This window comes from Perca fluviatilis, chromosome 16, assembly GCF_010015445.1.
Source record: "Perca fluviatilis chromosome 16, GENO_Pfluv_1.0, whole genome shotgun sequence".
Classification (NCBI taxonomy): Eukaryota; Metazoa; Chordata; class Actinopteri; order Perciformes; family Percidae; genus Perca; species Perca fluviatilis.
The window spans coordinates 10,231,925-10,254,914 of record NC_053127.1 but is presented as its reverse complement, the minus strand read 5'-3'; the positions used below and the strand labels follow the sequence as shown (position 1 = coordinate 10,254,914).

At 39.1% G+C, this 22,990-nt stretch overlaps 1 protein-coding gene across 1 annotated transcript in view; it reads right to left on the bottom strand.

The window, feature by feature from the left end:
• Positions 1-582: 582 nt before the first annotated feature.
• tlcd3a (TLC domain containing 3A) overlaps positions 583-22,990 on the bottom strand; it is a 34,114-nt gene continuing 11,706 nt past the window's right edge. The window contains exons 3-5 of the mRNA XM_039777041.1: positions 20,184-20,403; positions 11,808-11,903; positions 583-9,112 (exon numbers count right to left, since the gene is read on the bottom strand). Coding sequence (XP_039632975.1) covers positions 8,807-9,112; positions 11,808-11,903; positions 20,184-20,403 — 622 coding nt within the window. The 3' untranslated portion in view covers positions 583-8,806. The remainder of the gene's footprint in view (positions 9,113-11,807; positions 11,904-20,183; positions 20,404-22,990) is intronic.

The window sequence follows — 22,990 nt, the reverse complement described above, 5'->3', positions numbered from 1 at the left end:
TGCAAATGATCCACAAATTCTTTCATGATAGCCATCTGGATTTTTATTCTCTCTCTCTCATCTCTATCGGTCTTTGAAAACGCTGCAGGCTTTGACACCTTGTACCACATACATTGTATACGTATATTGTCTTACCAGCTAAACGACGAGCTGAAACTCGCTGTACAGCTCCGAGGGGAGCTGCAGATTCAGGTGATCATTCTCTGTAGGTCCATACAAGCAACCCTTTTCACATTGTTTTCACATTTTTCATTTGATATAAAAAAATATTGATTATAGCGGCTTTAAGTTTACTGTTCCAAGCAACTCTTCCTTACGGCAGCTTCTGTGTCAAATGAAATGGAACTGATGAGTCAATTGCTATGGATTTGAGCAAAAAAAAAAAAAAAAATCCCAACAAGAAAATGGGCTAACATGAACACAATGTCAGGCTAAATGAAAAGTGAAAGATAAATATTTCATGTTTTTGTGAAATATCTATAAGTTTTCAGGGGCTTTCAAATTAAATTGAAAACTAATAAAGTCTAATAATGGATGTTGATGGTGTGCAAAACACATGAGACAAGGAAAACAAAACACTTGTTCAAAACAGTCTATCAAATCAAATTTATTGAATTTTAAAGGGGTGCTCTGAATTCACAAGTTGCAGCTACAGTACATAACTCCTCTCACATCAATAGTTTTAAGCTATTTCGTAAAACAGTCCAGTCTCTTTTCAGATTTCAGAAATTTCCTCCAAAAAAGGTCACGCTACAAAAAAAAAAAGACAAATGCATCAAATCTGATATATAGGCTATATGTATGAAAAATAAGAACGCTATCAAAAATAATGTGGGGCAAGACGTGTTGTGAGGTTGTGAAGGTGCTGCATTTAAGTCGGCAGAACAGTGAGTAAAATGGACAGCAAGTCAAGATTCAAACTCAAATCTCCAAAACACAACACGTCCCATCAACCCGACAGATGAAAGGTCTAAAACAACAGAAACACAGAAAACAAATTCACAAATTATCTATGCTTTAAAAGGTGTTCGACCTCAAATGATGCATTATGGGATTTGCTTGATACTTTGAAAATATAGATTAAATGCTACAAAATATGAAATGCTAAAACATAACATGAAGGCCTTAATTTCATCAGAATCAAAAGGAAGTTTTATTCTCATTCTAGTAGTAAATGCATAGCAATTTCTAATAGTTTCAACCAGTTAAAATATGAATGATATGATTTAAACAAACAATGAGACTTTTCTTGATGATTGCAGTGAACACCAAAATGACAAACATGTTCTTAAGGATATGATGATGATGATAATAATAAAACAGCCACAACCTGTAAACACCGCCTGCCAGCTTAGCTCTTTCACACGACTTTTGTGGGTATCACACATCGATTTTTCACAAGGCACTGGAGACCAAATTTGGTTCACTGTCCACGGATCAAAATCAGTTACAGCAACAGTTGTTTATTTGCAGCGCTCGAAATCCAAGCTCACCCGAAATCTGTACGATAACATGTCTCAAAGTTAACTTTCGTGCAGCTCATCAGCCTAATGCCGCATTCACATCATATCAGAAGAAAAACAAACAACTAAATATTGTTGCTATGTGTTTAAAGACACCGATTTTGATGTTATAGGTAGAGGTGATTTTCCTGAACTACTGATGTGTGCATTTTCTGCTGTTTGAAAACATTTTGCAACAGACACCAACTGGGTAATGACACACCCTGCATAATATTACGTATCACTTGTTATAACTACTAATGCCGGGCTCACACTACACAATATTTATGCCTTTTGAGATGGTCGCTGTGTCAGACAAAACAGTCATAGGTTCATAAATGGATCAACGGTCAATCGCAGCTTGCCGTTCAGATGCGATGGGAAAGGAGGTACCAGGGACTGACTTCACTGTTCCACCTGACAGCGCCAAAACAAAATTTTTCATATCAATTTATTTAAATCTTTGTCTTTACAGTTGTGCAAAGAGGAGCTGTGCTCCGATGGGTCACCAAAGACCATCATCAGGGTTCAAAATTAACTTCTACGTTCACCAGCCAAATTGCTAGTGAATGTTTTTTGGCTGGTGAGTGAAGCAAATCTGCCAGCCACTTGCATATTTTACCAGCATTTTGGTTGGTAGATGGTGTTAATTTTGAAACCTGACCATCATGGTCATAAATGTTGTCAAACTATGTGAGAGATGGCAAAAACAGAATCAACTGGAGCAGGGGTAAAAAGGAGAGGGGGTTATCATTCCCATTCCAGTTATCATTCCCAAAACTTCATACTGGGTAGCATATTTTCTTTGTTATGTTGGTATTACTTTGGATGTAAAATGACAATTAATGCATGAATAAATATGTCTTGACTTCACTGATGGGAACATAGACACCAAACGTTTGCCACGTTTGTTGAACATTGTGCTATTTCCAGCACCTTTAAAATAAACATGCCATATGCCCGCAGATGATATGGAGCTCTCACATAGTTCTAGACTCAATAAAAACAGAAATAGTTTGGGGAGTTTTACATTTCAGCATTATTGGCAACAACCCTTAGCCATAAAGAAAGCCAAAGTCCTGCCCCATTTATAATTTCCATTCTCGGTTCCTAAAAGGTTTCTTGTCATAGACAGTTTCTTTAATATGCATTTCTGAAAAGGTGTTAGCATCCAACATCTCCCATCTGCCATGGCTGTCAATGTCTCATGGGAGCTGAACTTAATGGAAGCTAACTAATTTAGCATAGGCCCAGGCTGAATGATTAGCATGGAGCCTACTATCACTTAACATAGTGTGTGATAAGGTGTTGGCTTTGAGTCAACTACCTCTCAACATATATAAAGTGTTCGTTTGATGATGCTTGCTATCATATCAAGATAAAGTGTTAGCATGTAGCATATATCCACTCAGTAGTACTGTGTGCTAAAGTGTTAGCATGAAGTATATGCTTACTCAAAATAGCGTTAGCAAGAACTGACCATTGCTCAGCGTAGTGTAGGCCTGTGCTAAAGTTTTCATCAACCACCACTTAACACTTATTAAATGTTAGCTTGGAGCTTGATACGACTCAACAATGTAAAGATAAATTATTAGCATGAACTCTACATCCACTCAACATAAAACCGATGCTGAAGTGTTAGCATGGAGTGAACCCTCACTCAAAATAGTGTTACCAAGAAGCGGACTACTGCTCAGCATAGTGTAGGCCTATGCTAAATAGCGTTAGCATGGTGACACAGCCATCTCGGTTCACGTGTTATTTTGGTGTCCATGTTCCCATTCTCATTCTATTCTTACATACAAGTACAAGGAATACAAAGCATCTGGTTTTTTACATTAATGTGTCCGTTTACTGTGTAATGCAAAAACTTTATCAGTATAATCATTATGTAGTTTCAAACCCAATGTGCTCAAATTACGGAGTAAAATGTCACTGCCCCATAGACTAAACTTAAATGGTGTGTGTGTGTGTGTGTGTGTGTGTGTGTGTGTGTGTGTGTGTGTGTGTGTGTGTGTGTGTGTGTGTGTGTGTGTGTGTGTGTTAGTGGAGAATTACCTAAAACACTTGGCAAGTATCCACTAAATCCTTCGAGGTAACGTCCATCACAAACTCAACATGTTGGTCACACTCTAGGACCCAAAGAAAGACGTGAGACTGGAGCGTAGTTATGTTTTTAAGTGAGAAGTGGGTCACTTAGCTATTAAGACAAATCATCTACGGCATGTCTAAAAATACAGAGAAGCAAATGGATCTCACTTCATATCACTACGGTTACTGTGATTAACTGAAGTGCCTGACAGTCTTTGGTTTACCAACCCTTAGAAGTTGAAGTATCGCAAGCCATGTCAGAAAGCATTAATACAAGAAAAATCTATAATGGAAAACAAAACGCTTTAAAAATATAATTTAGAAAAGAAACACCATACCACTCTAGATGTGATCATCTTCAGAATCAGTCTCACAATTTCATCATCTTACAATAAACCTCTATACACACACACACGCATATGTTAACAACTTCATCAAACTTCATCAAACCCTGAGCAAAGATGAACTTAAGACTTTCGATAAGAAGAATCTATCAAGTAACAAAAGAATACCGGTTAAGATATGTGTACTCTGCATGACTCGAACCTTTTAGAATTCCTACTGAGGGATTCACAGATTTAGGATCAGATGCCATTTATGCCATCCAGATTCCTAGCGATGGGAATAATGAGGCCCGTCTTCCATTGGCTATAAAAGTTACAATAACTTTAGTCAGGTCAGTGTGATCAGATCAGACCAATTAAATCGGATTTCTTTTTTTTTATTATTAGTAAAATTGAAGCGGCAAATCAAGGTCATCAGTTTATAAATGGGGGTTAATTTGCAGATATAGAAAATACATTTGAATTTTGGACACCGTCACTTACAAATATATAATTTCGCTTTCTTAATTAGCAGATGGACACAATGAAAAGAAAGAATAAACTGCTTAAGAGAGCAAACAAAAAAGGGAACTTTTGATAATTAAATTGAGGAAAATGTTACGAAAAAATCGTGGAATGTTAACATTTTCTATATTCTCTCAGACTCTCACCTATTTCCTGTCAAATAGACCTTGTTCAAAGGGGAGTTTAATGATTTTGAAAAACTGTCACAACAGGCTCAACTTTAGGGTGCTAAGGAGCTGCTACTACACCTTAAATTGTTTTGTCATGATGGTATAAATGCTCTTTCAATGGCTTTTCTACCCGAGATAAAACAAGAATGAAATTTTGGCAGAAATGTCGGTGTTAAAATGGTCGGATTTAAGTAATCCTTAACACCAACCATTAATCAAATCAATATCGCGCTTTAAGGGATGACATAAAAGCATTCAAACAAAGCCATGTGTCAGTTTTGTCAGTGTATTAAGTAGAAGGTGAGGTCATGGTGGCATGACAATGGAGATGCATGTATCTGAATGCGGCACACTACATAGGAGACATGCAGTTTCAATAGGAAATGCCCGCATAGGTCTACTAATCCCAACTGGTCCTGCCTGTAAACTGCTGAGTGGACAAGCAGATAATCCTGACGACAGATGGCAGCAGAGAGGAGGGAGGTGGGCAAACCAGCTACTTTGTATCACTGCAGAGCACATCCGCCAAGAGACTGAGATGAGTTTAAAGGAAAGAGAGCAGAGCACGATGGGAGGATGCAAGGGAGGAAACATCGGCAATAAGAAGTAGGTGACAGACATATTAAGAAGGGATGACCTGCAGCTTTAAAATAAAAATGTTGACCGAAGTGACAAGCATTGGCTTTGACTACAGTGAAAGTGGAGACTTCTGACACGCTGTCGGATAAATTATAAAACTAAAGTGCAAGAATAAAATGGATGAACATAACGTCTTATTAATGTAAATAAAATGTCTTTCTTGGTAGCTAGAGGTCAGAGCTAACCACCATTTCATTTACGCCACTACATATTGGGAGACAAGTGCGTGTAAGAAGTTGAGGGTAAACAGGACAGTGGGAGAGTTCGGCTGAAAGCAGCACAAAGAACCTGGAATGTTTCCAATAACAGTGGCCTGGTCAGCAAAGGACAAAAGAGGCCTGCACTCTGCTGGACTCCAGCCAAACGAGAAAAAACGAGCCCATCATTCAGCAGCTCGGCTCTCCTTGCTCCCTCCTCCTCCTCATGCTACTCGTCAGCAAACGGGCTGTGCGTCTACCAAGATCACGACTCATCACCTTTTCCCTACAATGCTACTCCCACCAGACATGGATACCACTTGTGTTTGCCATAGTGCAGTGCAGAACCACAAGATCCCCCACACAGGTCACAGCAACACTACAGAACCCACAATGCAACAGCTGGTCTGCTTAGCAGTCTTGATGCTTGAAAGATGAAAATTCCTTCAGGGAACAATTTAATTTGAGGATTAAAAGAGCCCTCAAGACACGGCGGTGTCACTATGTATAAGAGCAAATATGTATAAATATTTCTATTTGTATAATCTAAGGCTGAATGATTAATCCTTATAAAATCGTAATCGCGATTTGAAAGAATGCGATTAAGCTAAATCGTGAAGACCGCGATTAATCAAATGTGAATTATTTAAATGTTTGGTGTATCATTCAGTTTAACATTTTCTATTCCTCTTTTTATTATATTTACTATTTTTTCATAAGATACAGGCTGGAATAATGTTACATATCACAAATCGGTAACAGAAATGTCCCATTTTCAGTGGATCTTTCATTTATTTTGCATTACTTTATTTAACTAGCTAAAAATAAATATCGCAAACCGAACAGAAGAAAGAATGGCAATTCGATTTTTTTTCCCAAAACCGTTCAGCCCTAGTATAATCCAAATTTCACAGTATAGAAAGTAAACTCAACCGGCCAGGCCTTGTACATCAACGTGGGGGGGGACTTTCTAAAATGAACAGTCTCTTTGTAAACCACTCAATTGTTGTCTTCGTTAAAGCGAGACTATGCAACTTGTGAAAGAAGAAATTAATAGAAAAGGTGAATTCATAAGCACCCGCACTCATTCACTCATAATTCAACACTCTCGGGGGATTTGCTTCTACAGCCTTCGTTGGTCTGGTATGACCAGTAGCTTATGGTGGCTGCTAATGTTACAAAACTTTAGATAGATATTGTCTGACATTACGGAGTCCGTCCGATATGACTTTTCTTTACTTGTACTAGTGTCAAGCTACGTTTTTGCATGCACAACGATCCCACACTCTATTCACAGCTCAGCAAAAGTTACATCCGTAGGCTCGCTTTAAACGCAAAGAGGACGAAATTGTGTGGAAACATTTTGGAATCAAAACTAAAGATTAAAAAAAATATTGGATAAAAGGTAAAGCAGTTTGATGTCTTTTAAAAATGCAATTGCCTGCCTTACAGTCACATTATCATGACAACAAAACCTATATATAGCTCGGTGGCCATAGCAATTCTAATTGGATCGATGTTCGTATTAGTTGCGTTCAAACTTGATTTCTTTTTTTTTCTTTTTTTAAAGTGACAGGCCTATCAAGTCAGTATCCAAACATTAGTAAACGTGTTGTTGAATGCTACAAAAACTACTAATGATAAATATACACCTTTTTTTCCTCGCATTCCATGAATTTAAATGAATCAAAAACACTGAGGTAAAGTTAAAAGACAAGCAAAGACCTTTTTAACTTCCAACTAAAATGCAACATGAGACCATGATTTGTAGTGTGAAGTCCCAGTAGAAATGTACAGGAGAAATAAATGTATGGTCCCAGAAAAGAACATACTGAGGCGTGGATCAATTTGATATTACTTGACATTAGTGTTGTATACATGCACCGCAGCCTCTTTTTTGCATAGATTGAAATTGCAGGACATAAAAAATAAAAAAGCTCATAAACGCACACTTAAATCAGTTTAGTTCACTACAAAGCTTGAATGACCAAAATGATTATTATTTGTTCAATTAACTTCAGGGTTTAGATTGTGAACGAAACTAACCCCACCGCATTCCTATGAAAATAATATCTTCTATTTATTTCTTGATATGAAGAAATAATATTCTTAAGATCAAAAGTGAAGCATGTGATTTTGTCTCATAAATGCCTTTAAGGTAAATGTCTTTATGCAACTGTGAATCAAGCAACAACAAAAAAATGCTTTGCATGAGAGAAAAAAAAAAAAAAAAAAAAAGTCCTCTCAGGTCCAATCACGATGTTGAGATATAGGTTTAAGCTTTAAAACTCTTTGTTTTTGTGATGAAACTAAAACATTAAATATATACAGCCCCGTGTGAAGTGCTCAATGCAACAGCTGATACACAAGTGCATATAAATCTGTGGAGCCTCAGGGAAAACACAGCAGTTACTGGATGTTAATGATCAGTTTCAGGAATAATCACTCCTGACATCCTCAGTGTTTTTTTTGTAGCAGATTGCTTAGGAATTGCAATCCTCTGTATACGTTTGCCCTGGTGAGCCTCCGCTCACCTTATTGCTCTAACCTTGGCCCTGAGTTCATCACACATTAGGCATCACCACGTCCCCATCACCCCCCCTTCCCTGTGGCCTAACAAACGGGAGAAAACAACCGGTAACATGCTGTATGGAAACTACGAACAAAATGAACAGGGGGGGGGTGAAAAGTCACATTAACTGGGTGGTAACAAATGTAGCCGTTTTAAGCTCTCAAATGTAAATGAGGTGACATGTATTCCTCACAATTATTCCTAATACTGCCTGAATTTGCACCCCCACCCACCACTTTTCGTAATTCTTCTCGTCGGTGGGATGAGTGAATGGATGGGAGAGGAAGCGCAACTATCCTGACACAGCACAGTAAAATCATTCAAATAAATACAACCTGTCGTAACAGCCACTCACACATACACTGTAACAGACCTTCCAAATCAGCAGAGGCTGTAAACACAGTAGGAGTAGGCGATAAGATAATGTCTCCCTATGGAAGCTCTTTTACGCCAACGTGACCTTTCTTCAGTGTTGTAAGCAGTGTAGCACTTCAAAAAGATCCAGGCAAGAGCCAAAATCCCCAAAAAAACAAAAACAAGAAATCATCAAACTTCAGTAGTAGAGCTGGATAGGTGGAGAGGTCCACTTAGGCAGCAGATTTTTGAAACGGAGGATTTAAAGTGTGCGGAAAATGCCCATGGGGTTGTGGGACAAGAGCAGGCAGTCCTGGTGTACTACAGTTCAATGGTGGGATTTGAAATGTGTTAAGTCAAACTAGTGCCTTTGCAGAAGTAGTTGCGTTAGTAGCTGAGTGTGCGGCTTGAGCGAGCAATCGTGAACTGGATATCAATCATCCTTGGGATTGTCAGTGACAGGGGCCGCAGGAGACGAGTCTGGCATACGGCTACGCCGGTACAGACGGAAGCCCTTTCGGCAAAGAAGGACGAACCAGTAGACCTGCGGCGCCAGGATGCACACGTTGCCCAGGTTGGTGGAGAGCGGCAGGTGGAAGGGCACGCTGTAGAGCGGGATGCCGTAGTGGCGGCCGTACACCCAGTACATGTAGGGGAAGAGGGCGATGCGGCACATAAAGAAGGTGAGCAGTACCATACCGCCATTGGCCTTGTGCAGCCAGCAGTTCTGGAGGCTGAGCTGGTGGAGGAGACAAAAAAAAAGAAGGGAAGGTATAGAAAAAGGACGTGGAGGATGAGAACCTGTTGAAGTAGCACTTGAAGATGCAGTGAAATTAAAAATATATTATGTTTGTGTCTTGGTTTTACATCTAGGTCATTACATTTTAAAAATCCCTCTTTCCTCTTGTAAAATAAAATGTTTTGACCATTGGCATGGGATACTTTCCATAAAATCATCTCTCAATGCAAATCAAACCAGCTATTAGGCTAATTGAAATAAAACCATGCCAATCTCTAGGTATGGTGAAGGGTATGTGATGATGTGGGATATCATAAAATGGTGTAAATGAATTTTTTTTTTGTATTTCATTAGTGTACATACTTAATTTATTTTTTATTTTTTATAATCCAGTAAAAACCCTGCACTTATTTTTCTCAGTGAAAGGGACTGGATTTTGAGATCTTAATTCCTGGACTTCAATCGTTGCTACCTCTTCACCATTCTTTACAGTCATGCCAAACGTCAACAAAACATATGTATCATGATGATCATCATCATCATTTTCTTATCTTTGATGTGAAAGACTGTGGGAGAGATCAATAGGAATCAACCCTGCTGTTGAGAGCAGTAGAAATGTCTTTTAGTGCTGATCTAGCCCAGAAGAGAGCAATGGAGCTTTGCTTTGCTCTTTTCTCTGCTGACACCAGATGTCAGCAAAGACCTGAAACCCCATGGTCCACTGATTTCACTGGGATACACAGTAAGGCTCTTCTACTCTATTCTTAGTTCACGGCTTTACGTCAAAGTGCAGGATGTAATGCCCACTGTATGAGTGGAACTAATGAAGGCATGAACTGCTGTTACTGGGTTAAGAGGCAGGGAGAGTGAACAGTGCCATGGCTTCATAGCTGAATGCCACTGACTGATGGGTTTCTTTTTTCATTTTATTTCTTTGTGGTGAGCCATGCACCTTAATTATTGATGGTACAGTGATGAGCTACATCCCAAATGAAATTGAGATACTCAGGGTTTTGATGATGCAAGGCACTGTACATCACCTTAGTAGGAAAAGAAAAAGAATGAATGACCTTTTTTTGCCCAGACAGTCATAACATTTATGCTGTAGATCAGGGGTCTTCAACATTTTTTAAGTCAAGGACCCCTTGACTGAGAGAGAGAGATGGAGCAGGGACCCCCCTACTACATATACTGTATTTTATAAAATGAAGTTACATAAACTGGGCCTACAATAACGTGTAGGGCGGCCTAAAGCCTTTATACAGACCTTTCTTGCATAGAGTACTAAGCTGTTAATGTTTTTTTATAAATCATGTTTTAATGTTAAACACATTACATACATGTGGCACAGTGAATATTTAGGTTGAGCTGTATCTGTGGATCTTAGTGAGTACCTTACCTATAGGCCAGTAACCTTACCAATCAATGGGGGTTTATAATTGCTAATATGTTGGATTTATGTTAAGGCTTTTATATTTTTGAAAAAGATTTTACAATAATTTGGAGGGCCAGCCCCTGCAGTAACTCTGAGGACTGCTAGGGGTCCAGGGCCCCCGGTTGAAGATCCCTGCTGTCGATGGCTTCATTTCAAATATACATGTGCGAAATATGGTCTTAAGTGCCACTTACAGTATGCATTGCTTAAAATTAGCATTATGCTTTGAAGTAGTTAAATAAAACATGTCATTCATATAAATTCACGCATCACCTAATTTCATCATCACTTACAGGCCTCGTCTTCAGGAAAGAACAGTTTGTTTAATCTATCTAATCTTGTGTTGTTCATACTATACAATGATTTATTGCTTGTCTTTGTTGAATAATACAGAAGACAAAGCGCTTCAAAAATAATCGCATATTAAATTGCAATCACAATATTGGTGAAAGAAAAAAGAAAAAAGAAAAAAAGAATCGCAATTAGATTATTTTCCAATATCGTTCAGCCCTACCTACGTCAGGCGCTTTTTTGACAGCCAACCAATGACAAGCGGAGTATCGAGACCTGTCGCTTCCATAACAACAAAAAAATGGAGTTGGAGCACAGCGACTTATACCATATGACTGGGTGCTCCCTGTTATGTAACATTAGCAATTCTTTTTCTAGCGCGCTCCACCGCTTTGTTTAATCTAACGTTAGCACTGCTCCATATAGCGCTCTAGGATACTGTAGCAGTTACAACAAAAGATGCTCTCGGCTGCTTTTTGAAACCAAAACTATGCCGGCTTTTTTTTCTTTTACTTCATATTTTCAAATGGTACGTTTACAAGAGAAAATTTTTTTTAAATAAATTATTTTGCCCAGAATCAATGTTTTTTTTATACCAATGATTCACCCGAATATTTTTTGTTTATGTTCTTTTTTATTTTGTTAAAGAAGGAAAAGAAAATCACAAAACTCAATACTACTCATCGCAATACTAGAATTGCAATGAATGAAAATCGCAATACAAATCAAATCAGCACCCATGTATAGTGAAATAATAGAATCGGTACAAAAGCATATCGTCCCAGCCCTACTGTAAATAGTAAGCTACTTAGCCAGACATCAGAACGTTTGCATTTTTTACTCCACGCGGTCTTAAAACCTTCGGCTTTGGGAGTTTTATATTAAAAAGGGACAGCATACAGTACACGACCGGTGTAGAACTTCCCAGTTTGCGTCTGGTAAATGCAAGGTGCGTACGCGCTGTCTCACCTGAATAAGTATCTTCCCCAGGGAGACGAAGGGCGTGCTGAGCTCTGTTAGAAACAAGCAGCCAATGAAGAAATCCCCCTGGTCCCTTCTGAAGAACTGAGGAACAGACAAACAGAGCACACAGAGTAAGCAAACAAACATGAGCATGGAAAAAAAAAAAAAAAACACAGCTGACATTCAAGGACAATTTCTGGAACAGTCTCAGTACATATGATATGGTAAGAGAGGCTTTAAAAGACATGGGGTAATATCAGGTTTTAAACACGTGTTTTCTCAAGGTTGATTCTGATGGATTTGGACTGAAGGTGCTCTAGCTTTATAGCCTAGAAATCTAGACGGCAGCAAATGTAATTTGCAGCCAGGGTCAGTCTAGCAATTCTCCGTTGGCTTGCGAGCTGGAAAAACCAAACTCTGGTCAGGCCAATCACATCGTGTATAGAGTCGGTTAACATAAGGACGGCAGAGCTATGACAGTTCCGCGTGAATTCCCTGATACTTGAAAACAAAGATGATGGCTGCTGCTGCTAGCGAACAGCGGTCTTTCGAATGGGCTTTAATCTATCAACTAGCGTTGCTCTGGTTGGCTATGAGTGCAGAGGGAATTTGAAAGACAACCGTTTATCCCGCCCCTCGGATTGAGCCCTGCCAACGGTGAGTTCCCAGACCCAACATCTTGGTGTGGGTCTGGCTTGTCAGGCTACTAGCTTTATATAGTTATATATAATATGTTATAGTATTTTGTGTAGTATCTGGTGAGAGAGGATGTCAGTGTGATCGGTTATAGCAGGAAGGCATGGGCGGGACTTGGACAGCCGCTCTTCAGTTATCAGTCGACAGCAGCACTCCGTGTACTTGAGAGATGTCATGTAAACAAAACTAAGGCAAAAATGGCTCTGCTTGCCTCACTTGTTGAGTGAGTTGTTGTTGTAAGTATCTTTAATCAAAACTGCAAATACAACTTCTAATCTATGTACAAGTTTGGTACAAAAGCAGGTTGTACAGTAGTGTTACACAGGAAAAATGGGCGCCTGGTTAGCTCACCTGGTAGAGCGGGCGCCCATATATAGAGGTTTACTCCTCGACACAGCGGCCGCGGGTTCAACTCCGACCTGCGGCCCTTTGCTGCATGTCATTCCCCCTCTCTCTCCCCTAAGCTGTCCTATACAAATAAAGGCCTAAAATGCACACAAAAAAAAATCTTAACAAAAAAACAAAACAGGAAAAATTAGTTTTCCTGGTTGTGTAAGCCAGGATGAAATGTTTTTGAATTCTCATCACATTTCTCATACCAACAGTCTTAAGCCATGTCCAAATTCAAGGGAAGGATGCTCTTAGACAGCTCATGGATGTGGTGGCTTTGGAAGACCTGAAAGCCAAAAAGGCTGAAAAAAAAAAATTATGCCATCTAGCCTAACAAGAGAACAAAAACGGGTGGTGCACAATAATGTGCCAGATTAATGGGTACATATATCCATATCTCTATTTAATTCTTAAATAAATGTAATTCTAATAAACTCGTGATTACTCAGACCATATCCAGGCTGCTAACAAGATGCCAATGTTATACTGGTTCATACTGGGATGGCATCCTTTACAGTACCTTTCTTATTGGTCCAATTTAAGTGATATATTTACATGTCAATGGTGACCACACAAAAAAGTACAAATAGCTTGTAAACTTGACGTGGCGGTGTGATATTTTCCAACTTTACTAGTTGAGGAGGATTGTCCAATAGTCTCCAATAGACTGTTCACAATGGAGAACTCCACTTGTATCCTCCAAACACAGGCAAAAGAAGGCGCCATTGCTTAGCCTCAATTTTAGGGAGCCTTGTATGTGGTTCAGAAATGAGTACGAAAAGACTATCAAGATCCACATAGGCAGATAAGGTCTTATTTTACCACAACTTCAACATGGCACAAAAGGCAGCGGGAGGAGAACCGGGGCAGAGGCGGGAGTGATGTCCTGTCCATAAGTAATGAATGAAGCTTTCAAATATTGACCAGTGGCACAGTGCTGAGGAGTTAAGAGAGGCCATCCTAGAATAGGTGAGTCAGCCTGGATGGATAGAGACACTTCAGACAAAAACAAGCACTGTCTGGTAGCCTAGCTTGTGCTGATGATGAATAAAGCATGAGCGGCTCCAGACGTGGCCTTGCCATCTGCCCATGAAAGAATGACTGAGACGACAGAGGGGAACTTTACACCACCCCCAACAAACTACCTGGCTCATCCCACCCCCACCTGCCATGGGTGTGTGTTACCTTTGTCTATGTATGTTCGAGATGCTGCATGAGGCATCATTTAAACTTTACCCTCCACCGTGTTTACCTGTCAAATACAGATTAAAATACATAGTACATCTAAATAGTAAAAAATAATCCAGTGAACTTTCCTAATCATAAAATAATAAAAACTTATTGAATACTTTTACTTTTGATTCAAGTACATTTGGTGATCATACTGCTTTACATTTGAGTGTAGTTTTGAATTTTTACCTCAGTAAACAATCTGAATACACCTGATGAACTCTAAACTTGCTTCCGGAGAATTCACAGGGCGCGAGTGGGCATGTTGATGACCGTTAAATCATTCGGCTGGCGCGATACAAGAAGAATACATATAAAATATATTTCTACTATGGCATACACTTAAACTGATATTGATTTTTTTTTGGGGGCTTTTTTCAGGTTGCTAAAATACGTTTAGCAGTACATTGGTCAGCTTCTGTGCCGGTACTCTTGCCTGGGGTCGTGCCAACCACCATCTACAATAGTTAATAAACCGACTAGAAATAAATACCTCATACAACCCTACTTCAAAAAAATCTGAACTATCCCTTTAACAGGCTTGCTGGATAACTCTACCAGATCATGTGTTACCCAGGCATAACGCTGATGAGTGAAGGAACAAGAGGTGAATCAAAAAGAGGGCTGGTTGAGTTTAGAGAAAGGAGAGGACGACTGCAGCTGGAGCTGAATAATGTAGGGTAATGTGATCTCATATTGCCACTGCAAACAAAAAAGGGTCGAGTTTCCACTGCACCTGGCCTGATAACCTGGGATACCACTAGGAGAGGAGAGTGGCTACAATACATGTTTCTGTAAACTCTATGGCATATAACTACTCTATCGGTCGAGTGAAGACAGTCTGGAAAATGCTCCAGAATAACCTTATTCAAGTGTGTGTGTGTGTGTGTGTGTGTGTGTGTGTGTGTGTGTGTGTGTGTGTGTGTGTGTGTGTATATATATATATATATATATATATATATATATATAAATTTTGTATGTATACTTTTTTATTTTTTTTTTTTTAGAAAAATAAAATTCTTTGTATGACTACAATACAGTATAAAGTGGCTTCTATTCTGACCAACACTGAAATAATCAGAGTAAGGCATTCCTCAGAAACTGAAGCCCTATTATGAACTTCCTTGCATGCTTTACTGATCAAACTGTGTTCACGGTGAACTCAGGTTTAACAGTTCAGTGGGTTTCCAATTTGCGGTTCACACCTGCATTAAAAGTCATCATGGTCCGCACTACCTCGCCTCCTTTGTTGCTTGCTTCCCCCTTGCCCTCGCTTGACTGACTGTATATTCATCTATTCAAATCATCTTTTCCGTTTCTTGTACATTGAGATCTTTGCCTGGCGCCCATTTGTCCTCTCTGCAATCCACTACCACTCGTATCTCAGCAAAAACAACCTGCACCTTTCATTCTCCTTGCATCACTTACAATTCAAGGACGGAAAAGAAAACAATTATCATTTGTTGCCATTGGTTCAAAGAAAGTAATTAATAAGTTCTAGATGACTGTTCTCTTCCCTTTCCTGCCATTTACTACCTTGAAGCCTGAACAATAGTTATTCCGTTGAAGTTATGTTGGACTGGAAATGGACCATGCAGTAAATCAGTAAAGTATTCCACTCTACTGCACAAATCTGAGAACTTCATGGAGTTTGACCAATACTTCTTCAGTTTTTAAATTACTAGGATTTAGTAATGTATACTGGCTCATTAGTGTAATCCACCTCTCATGCTTGAAACGCATACTTCAAAATTGAAAAGTCTGCTGTCCTAGGGAGGAGTGAGACACGATTAACTGAGTACCTGATTGTTGGTTTCAGAAAGTTATAGAGGCTGTTCGACGATCCTTCAAGCACTTTGGTTTACAAGCCACAACGTAATTTCTTTAAGTGTTTGCTTCATTGTGTCAATTTATTTTAGAAAGGATATTCGATTCTAGCAGAAATGGCAGTTTAGGATACCAACACACTATTTGTAATATCCACAGATATGAAAACAGAACATGTAATGCAGAAAACGATGCTGGGGGTGATTTAGAAATGGTGTCATAATGTAGTTGGTCCAGCTGAGTGTGATACTGAACATACTATTCTATTACTCCATTTGTATTTATTCTTTATTTAAATGGTCAGCAATTGACTGATACTGAACATACAGTACTGATGTTAATTTAGACATTTATTTATTAATTATTAGCAGCCTTTTGAGTACCTTTGGATAGTCATATTGGTGCACAAACAACATAGAAAGGGGTCATTTTCATTCCAGCTCAAAAGTAAACTATGTCGGTAATCTGTGAATTTTTCCCCTCTAAAATCAGTATTGGTCTCAAAAATCCCATATTGTTTGGGCTCTAGTTCATTCAAAGAAATATACTCACTTTTTAAACTATGTAGTTTGTAGAGTTTATTTTTTTAGGCTAAGCGATCACTGCCACTTTAGAACATACGACAGAAAGCAAACGTCATCACTAGCGCTAAATCTGACTGAACTGAGTTCAGTAGTAGGTTCATTCTGTTGCTGGTTCAAACTGCTTTCGTTCATCTTATTACAAAGCAAGGCTTGTACAAGCCAAGGGGTTTTAATCTAATCTATAAGCTACAAGCAGATTGAAACCATGTGTACTCAATGTTGTGAGGTGATCTGGTTACATGCAGTAATTCTGGAGGTAGGCACGGTGAGATAACATGTTTTGAGAACCAGGTGTATTAGCATGTTTTCACACCAACATATTGGGTATATTTTTTTTTTTTTTTTTTAAATCAAAACGTATTGCCTCTTCCCTATATTCCAGGTAGCATCTAGGTCCCTTTCTCTCAGTACAGCTTGAAATCTACGGAGCCCCCCCTGGGGTCAGCTGAGAAAAAAAAAACTAAACCGTGCGCACAGAATAAAAGTTCCCTCGGTTTCATAAACTGTTCGCACGGATTCATAATCCGTGCCCTCTGTTTTATAAAAGTGAGCAAAGTTAGAAAGATATTCACAGATTTGAACTTCTGGGATCAATTACTCTATAGTGAAAGGTTATTAAAATCACAAAGGACGCATCTTTCCTAACATAGTAGGATTAACAATGAGCTACAAACTCATTTTAATCAAAACGAGCCGTCCTCCGACCTGGAGAAATAACCTTGGTCTTTAGTAGCAACCGGCAGTGAGACTGCAGTAAGACGAGTGCTTATAGGGACAGTCTACAAACTACAACACCGACACTAAAATATCTATTAATTTAATGATCAAATAAGGTAGTGTCTCCAAACATACCTCAATTATAACTTGTCTCCTGCTAGTTGTACTACAGTTACAAGTTTGGAGACGCTACCTTATTTAATCATTAAATTAATAGATATTTTTGTGTCGGTGTTGTAGTTTGCAGATGATCCCTATAAGCACTCGTCCGGTCTTACTGCTGTCTCACTGCTGGCTGCTCATATAGACCAATGTTATTTTCTCCTGGGCGGAGAACGGCTCGTTTTGATGAAAATGAGTTTGTAGCTCGTTAACATTACTACGTTAGGAAAGATGCATCGTTTGTGATTTAATAACATTTTGCTATAAAGTAATTTATCCCGGAAGTCGGAATCTGTGAATATCTTTCTAACTTTGCTCACTTTTATGAAACCGAGGGAACGGATTTTTATTCTGTGCGCGCGGTGTAATTTTTTTTTTCTCCGCTGAAATATGACTTGCAGAGACTTAAAAAAATACTTTTGCCATTGATTGGTAATCATTGGCAGTGAGCATCATGTTTATTTAATTGTTGCCACTTAAGTAATCATTAAGAGATAAGGCAGCTTAAAGCAAGGATTGATTTGAAAACAATGCACTACATTACTTCACACACTAATAACGCATTACTGGCAGTGGACAGTACAGAGAGCACATGACTTATCACAAGTGGGAACTCTCTTTGATGTAATGTATGATGTCAAGAGCACCAGTATAATCCATTTTAAGCTCACACACGCACACCTAAATTCAGTAGGACTGATTTTCTTGATCAACAGATTAGTCATTTTAAATGTATAATGCCATGTAATATAAAATTGTTGTTTTTTACAAACCCTAAAGTGTGCCTTGGATTGTTTTTGAAGGAGACTTGCATTTGAGACCAGATTCTACTCATGCAATGAGCACTTCACAAGATGAATTATTGGTTATTCATTTGGTCTATAAAATATCACAAAAAATATTGACATCAAAATACCTTGTTTAGTTCAAGCAATAGTCATTATCCTAAATATATAATAAGTTAACTATGATGGAAAATGAGCAAAACATTTTTTTTTTTTTTTTTTAAATCACATGTAAAAGTCAAACAATTAATCAACTATCAAAGTAGGGCTGGGCGATATGGACAAAATCAAAGATCACGATATTTTTGCCCAAATACATCGATATCAGTACCGCAACGATATTGTAGTGTTGACTATTGGTGCTTTCACAAAATATTTACACAATGAGATTTTTGATAAATAATCATCAGTAATGTGGATATAATGACTAAGTGGGTAAAGGCAAATAATAGAACAGTTACAACAGTCTGGTGAGTTCAGAAAACACAACTTCACCATAATGCAGCCTTTAAAACCAGGAAAAGACAACACCAATGCCATATTACAATATCCAAAATCTAAGAGGATATCTAGTCTCATATCACGATATCGATATATTGCCCAGCTCTATATCAAAGACTGTACGTTTTCTGTTGAGCGACTTTTTGTCTTCTTTTCTTGTGTAGCCTAAACTGATTACAACCTGCATTTCGTTGTGCAACCTTGTGTTGTAGAATGACAATAAATGAAACTTGATCTTGACTTATTTCAGCTCGAAAATATCGCAAATAAGAAAAATGTTTCAGTTACTATTAACAAAGAAGGCTAGTATCTGTTTTTCTTTTTAGAACCTACACCAGTAAAGACGTTAGTAGCTTTAGACAGCAACATCCAACTCAAATATATTTACTTTACAGTAGCAATGACAACCCAAAAAATTTGGTGTTACTGTCACACGTTGAACAACCCCATGAGATCCATAACAGTTGTAGTAAACAGCTGGTAATCCCGCAGTGGAGATGAAGATCTGAGAGGCTAATCGTGTTAGCAACAGCATTACAGGTCAGCGATTCCTACCAGCAGCCACTGCAGCAAACTAGTGATCCATCACTACCAGTGCTGCCTAGGGCTGGGTACCATTAAAACATTCTCCGATACCAACACCATGACTTTAATACCGGTTCCTTTTTCCGATCCCGATTTTATAAAATCCATTTCGACAAAAAGAAATAACACGTTACGGCACAAATCTTAGTAGGGGTGGGAATCACCAGAGGCCTCACGATACGATATCATCACAATACGATATTATTGCGATTTTAAACCTACTGCAATAGTCGATATAGTGATATATTGCAATGTATTACCTTTTTTCCAACTTCTAATTTTTCCCAATTTCAAATGATGTCCCCAAAGGAAAATGTTGTCAACATCTGTTTTATCATCTCACTTCAATTTTATTGCTGCAAAATGGGATTGTCAAGCAGACAGACTGACCAACACATATATCATAAAAGATCGATACTTGGCGTCTGTGTATCGACACAGTATTGCCACAAAAAATATCGCAATACTATACTGTATCGATTCCCCCCCCCCACCCCTAAATCTTAGTATTTATTTTTCAGCTTCTACTACTTGAGCCCTGTCTCTGTGTAACGTAGAGTTTTTCCTGCGTGTCTCTACGACGTGTAACGTTAGACAGCCAATCACCAGCGTTATTAGATCTTGGTAGAAGCATGCTGCGTGCTTATTGGCTCACTGTCACTGATGAGATTTACTCCTTAGGTTTTTTGGTATTGAATGACGAGGCATTTTTAATTACTATGGAGACAATCCAGCCGGTGCCTAAAAAGTATTGAATTCGGTACCCAGCCATAGTGCTGCCTGCGCTATTTCTTATTTTCTTATTTTAATTTCAGTTTTGATCTTATTATATGTTTTGACTACTGACAACAAGACCTCATCAACGTTGCCTGATTTTTCTCAGCACCCCTCCCTCCCCTCCTCACCAGCGTGACAGGCAGCAGGATTGTGAGCAGGGCGATGTGATGCAACACCAGCAGGAACTCTCTGCGGATGAAGGAGTTTATGGTCCTCAGCGAATGCTGCTTGTAGTCCTCGTGCCCTTTGACGCGGAAGCGGTGGAAGTGACTTAGGTACATGGCGATGATGTCATATGTCATGTAGGGCCCACCGTACCAGATGACAAAATAGGTGGCCAGCCAGTGCCTGAGGAAGAACAAACAAAAACTCAGGTAAATACCCTACATCTGTACTCAACATTAGATTAATCGTATTATCACTTGCCATTTCAATTCATGCTTTTGCTTCATTTCTATTCATGTGGCAATGATTCTGACACGTTTGCATTAGCACTGAGATCCGTTGCATTAAACCAAACTTTAAGTGGGAGTTACTCCACGAGACAAAATGTGCGCAAGTGGCGGGGGGGGGGGGACCTGGATGTAACATAATCGTGTAATGAAGCAGCGGAGTAAAATGCGGTGGAATAAAAAGTGTTTTAGAAACAACAAAAATGTGTCAGAATTGTGGAAACCTAGCGATGGGTTTCTGACAAAAACACTGTGGTTATAACTTTTAGCATTAAGTTCGGATCTCAGTGAGGTGTGGACAGCATGTGGGCACAATCCGGACAACTTTATCTTTTTACGTTGTGTATTTTATCTTCACATAACATTTGTTATGTCTGCATGAAGAAAATATGAAATATTTCTTTTCTTTTTTTTGTAAGAAGAACCATATCAAACTAAAATTTTGAGTGGGAACATTTTTATTGTCATTTTGACCAGAACAGCCCTACTCAACATTAATCAGCCTTACATAAGGTAAGCAGGCCATCTCACAGTCAATGATGAGTTAATCAGGGTAACCCCAGGATTCTCCAACTTAAATTCAAGGCTGTTTAAGACCTTTTTAATAACGTTTCAAATGAAATGAAATGCCAACTTTGTGCATGAATACCTGCATCACTGTTGCACTTCACTGTAACACTGAAAACACACAGCTCAGTTCAGCGTTTCCTTGCAGCTCTGCTACAGTAGCAGATAACCTTTAACGTTACCTGCCGGCCACATCGTCTCTAAACAGTCCGCTCACAGTGAAGTCCTGCACGGATCAACAGATGTTAGAGTCCAGCGGCTGTTCGCTCTGTTTGTTATAAGACGCACACCGAGCAGATTAATGAGCTCACAGATCTAATCTTTGCAGATGTTACCGCTCGGTGTTTGGCAGCCGTTAGCCTGTTAGCTTGAGCTTTGTCTGAAGGCGCCGAGCGGCCAGCCAGGCTCCGACACACACCGATGCATTCCGCACATCCTCCGCTCAGTTTAACCGCTAACCCCCCCCCGGTACCGGTCAGAGAGGCGTGTTTACTTTGTGCCTCATTCCTCCGATGCGTCCAGCAACTGGCTCCGGTCAGTTTGTAATTAGCCTACATTAGTAACAGTTAATTTTGTTACATTGCATTAATGGATGCTGAGGAGGTGAAACGGAGGCTGGCCTCTGGAGGACTTATTTTATTTCTTTGTTCCAACTTCCAAGTGGCCCATAGCCTACGTTAGTCACGAATAAATTATGTTAAAAAATGTATAAATGACTCATTCTTTACAAATGGCAAAAGAGCTGTGTGTGTGCGCACATTTGAATAATGTCGGGCTGTAAACGGGTTTGGGCTTTTAAAAAGCTGTCAATCAAAATGTACTTGTCGGGCTCGGGCCTTGTCGGGCCTAACTTTTAAGGACCGATTACCGCTCTAATGCAAAGGCAGGCTTATGTAAGTGCTGTATAAGAAACAACTTGGATGGCTGTAGCACCCTAATGAGCAGCGATTACCGTGATGGTTAATTATGTGGACAGCACGGAGTAAAACTACAGGGCACAGCTGACCTACTGACCTCTGACTGGGCAGACCAGTACATAGCAACACACATCCTATACATTGATCAGACTACTGCTTCAAGGTAAATGTAGTCCAGAGGATCCACTGACCCAAGCACAAATAATATTAAAGCTGTTTTTTTTTAATACAGCATCTTTGCACCTTTACAGCATGTGTAATTTTAGTACTGTAAAACATACGTATGCAGAGCAGTTTTATTTCTGCAGTTTTTTTTTTAGGTTGCACTACTTAAGGGATAGTTCCACTTTATTACAACTTTTTGGTCTTGCTTTTGTAGCTTTAGGCATAATTTCCATTGGTCACCAAATTCAATTGCTAATATCTGGAAACATCGGTCTGTAAATGTTGATGTTTTAAATTTGTCTTGGGTTTCCTGTCCCATTGTTGCTGTGATGTTGCCACTTTCTCAGATCGCAGTATCACCTAAAGAGTATAATGTTATTAACTGATAGGAATGATGGCCAAAACTAGGCAAAGAAAAATAATTTTCCCTTAAAAGATTATATCAACTTTTTGTATTGGTCAGTTCAGCTGTTTCATGATGAGAACACAGATACCTAAATCCTCCTTGTGTGAGGATGAGGTATAATATGCTAACACACTCAACATATGGACATGGAGCCTACTCTCTCTCAGCTGTATAAAATACAGTTTCCTCAGTGTTGGGAGTTTTCACACAAAAAAGCCCTTGCAAAAGTTACAGCAACTGAGGTAATGAAGGCTAAATAATGTGACAGATTGTGATTGAGTATTCATGGGTCGGACTCTGGAGCATGTGTCTCATAAGCTCCAGGCTGTGTGTACGTCACAGGACAGCAGAACTGAGCAGCGTTGTGGAGGAATTAAGCCCTGTGGGTGAAGGGGAGGGGCGGAAGAGATTAGCAGCCTGAAAATGGG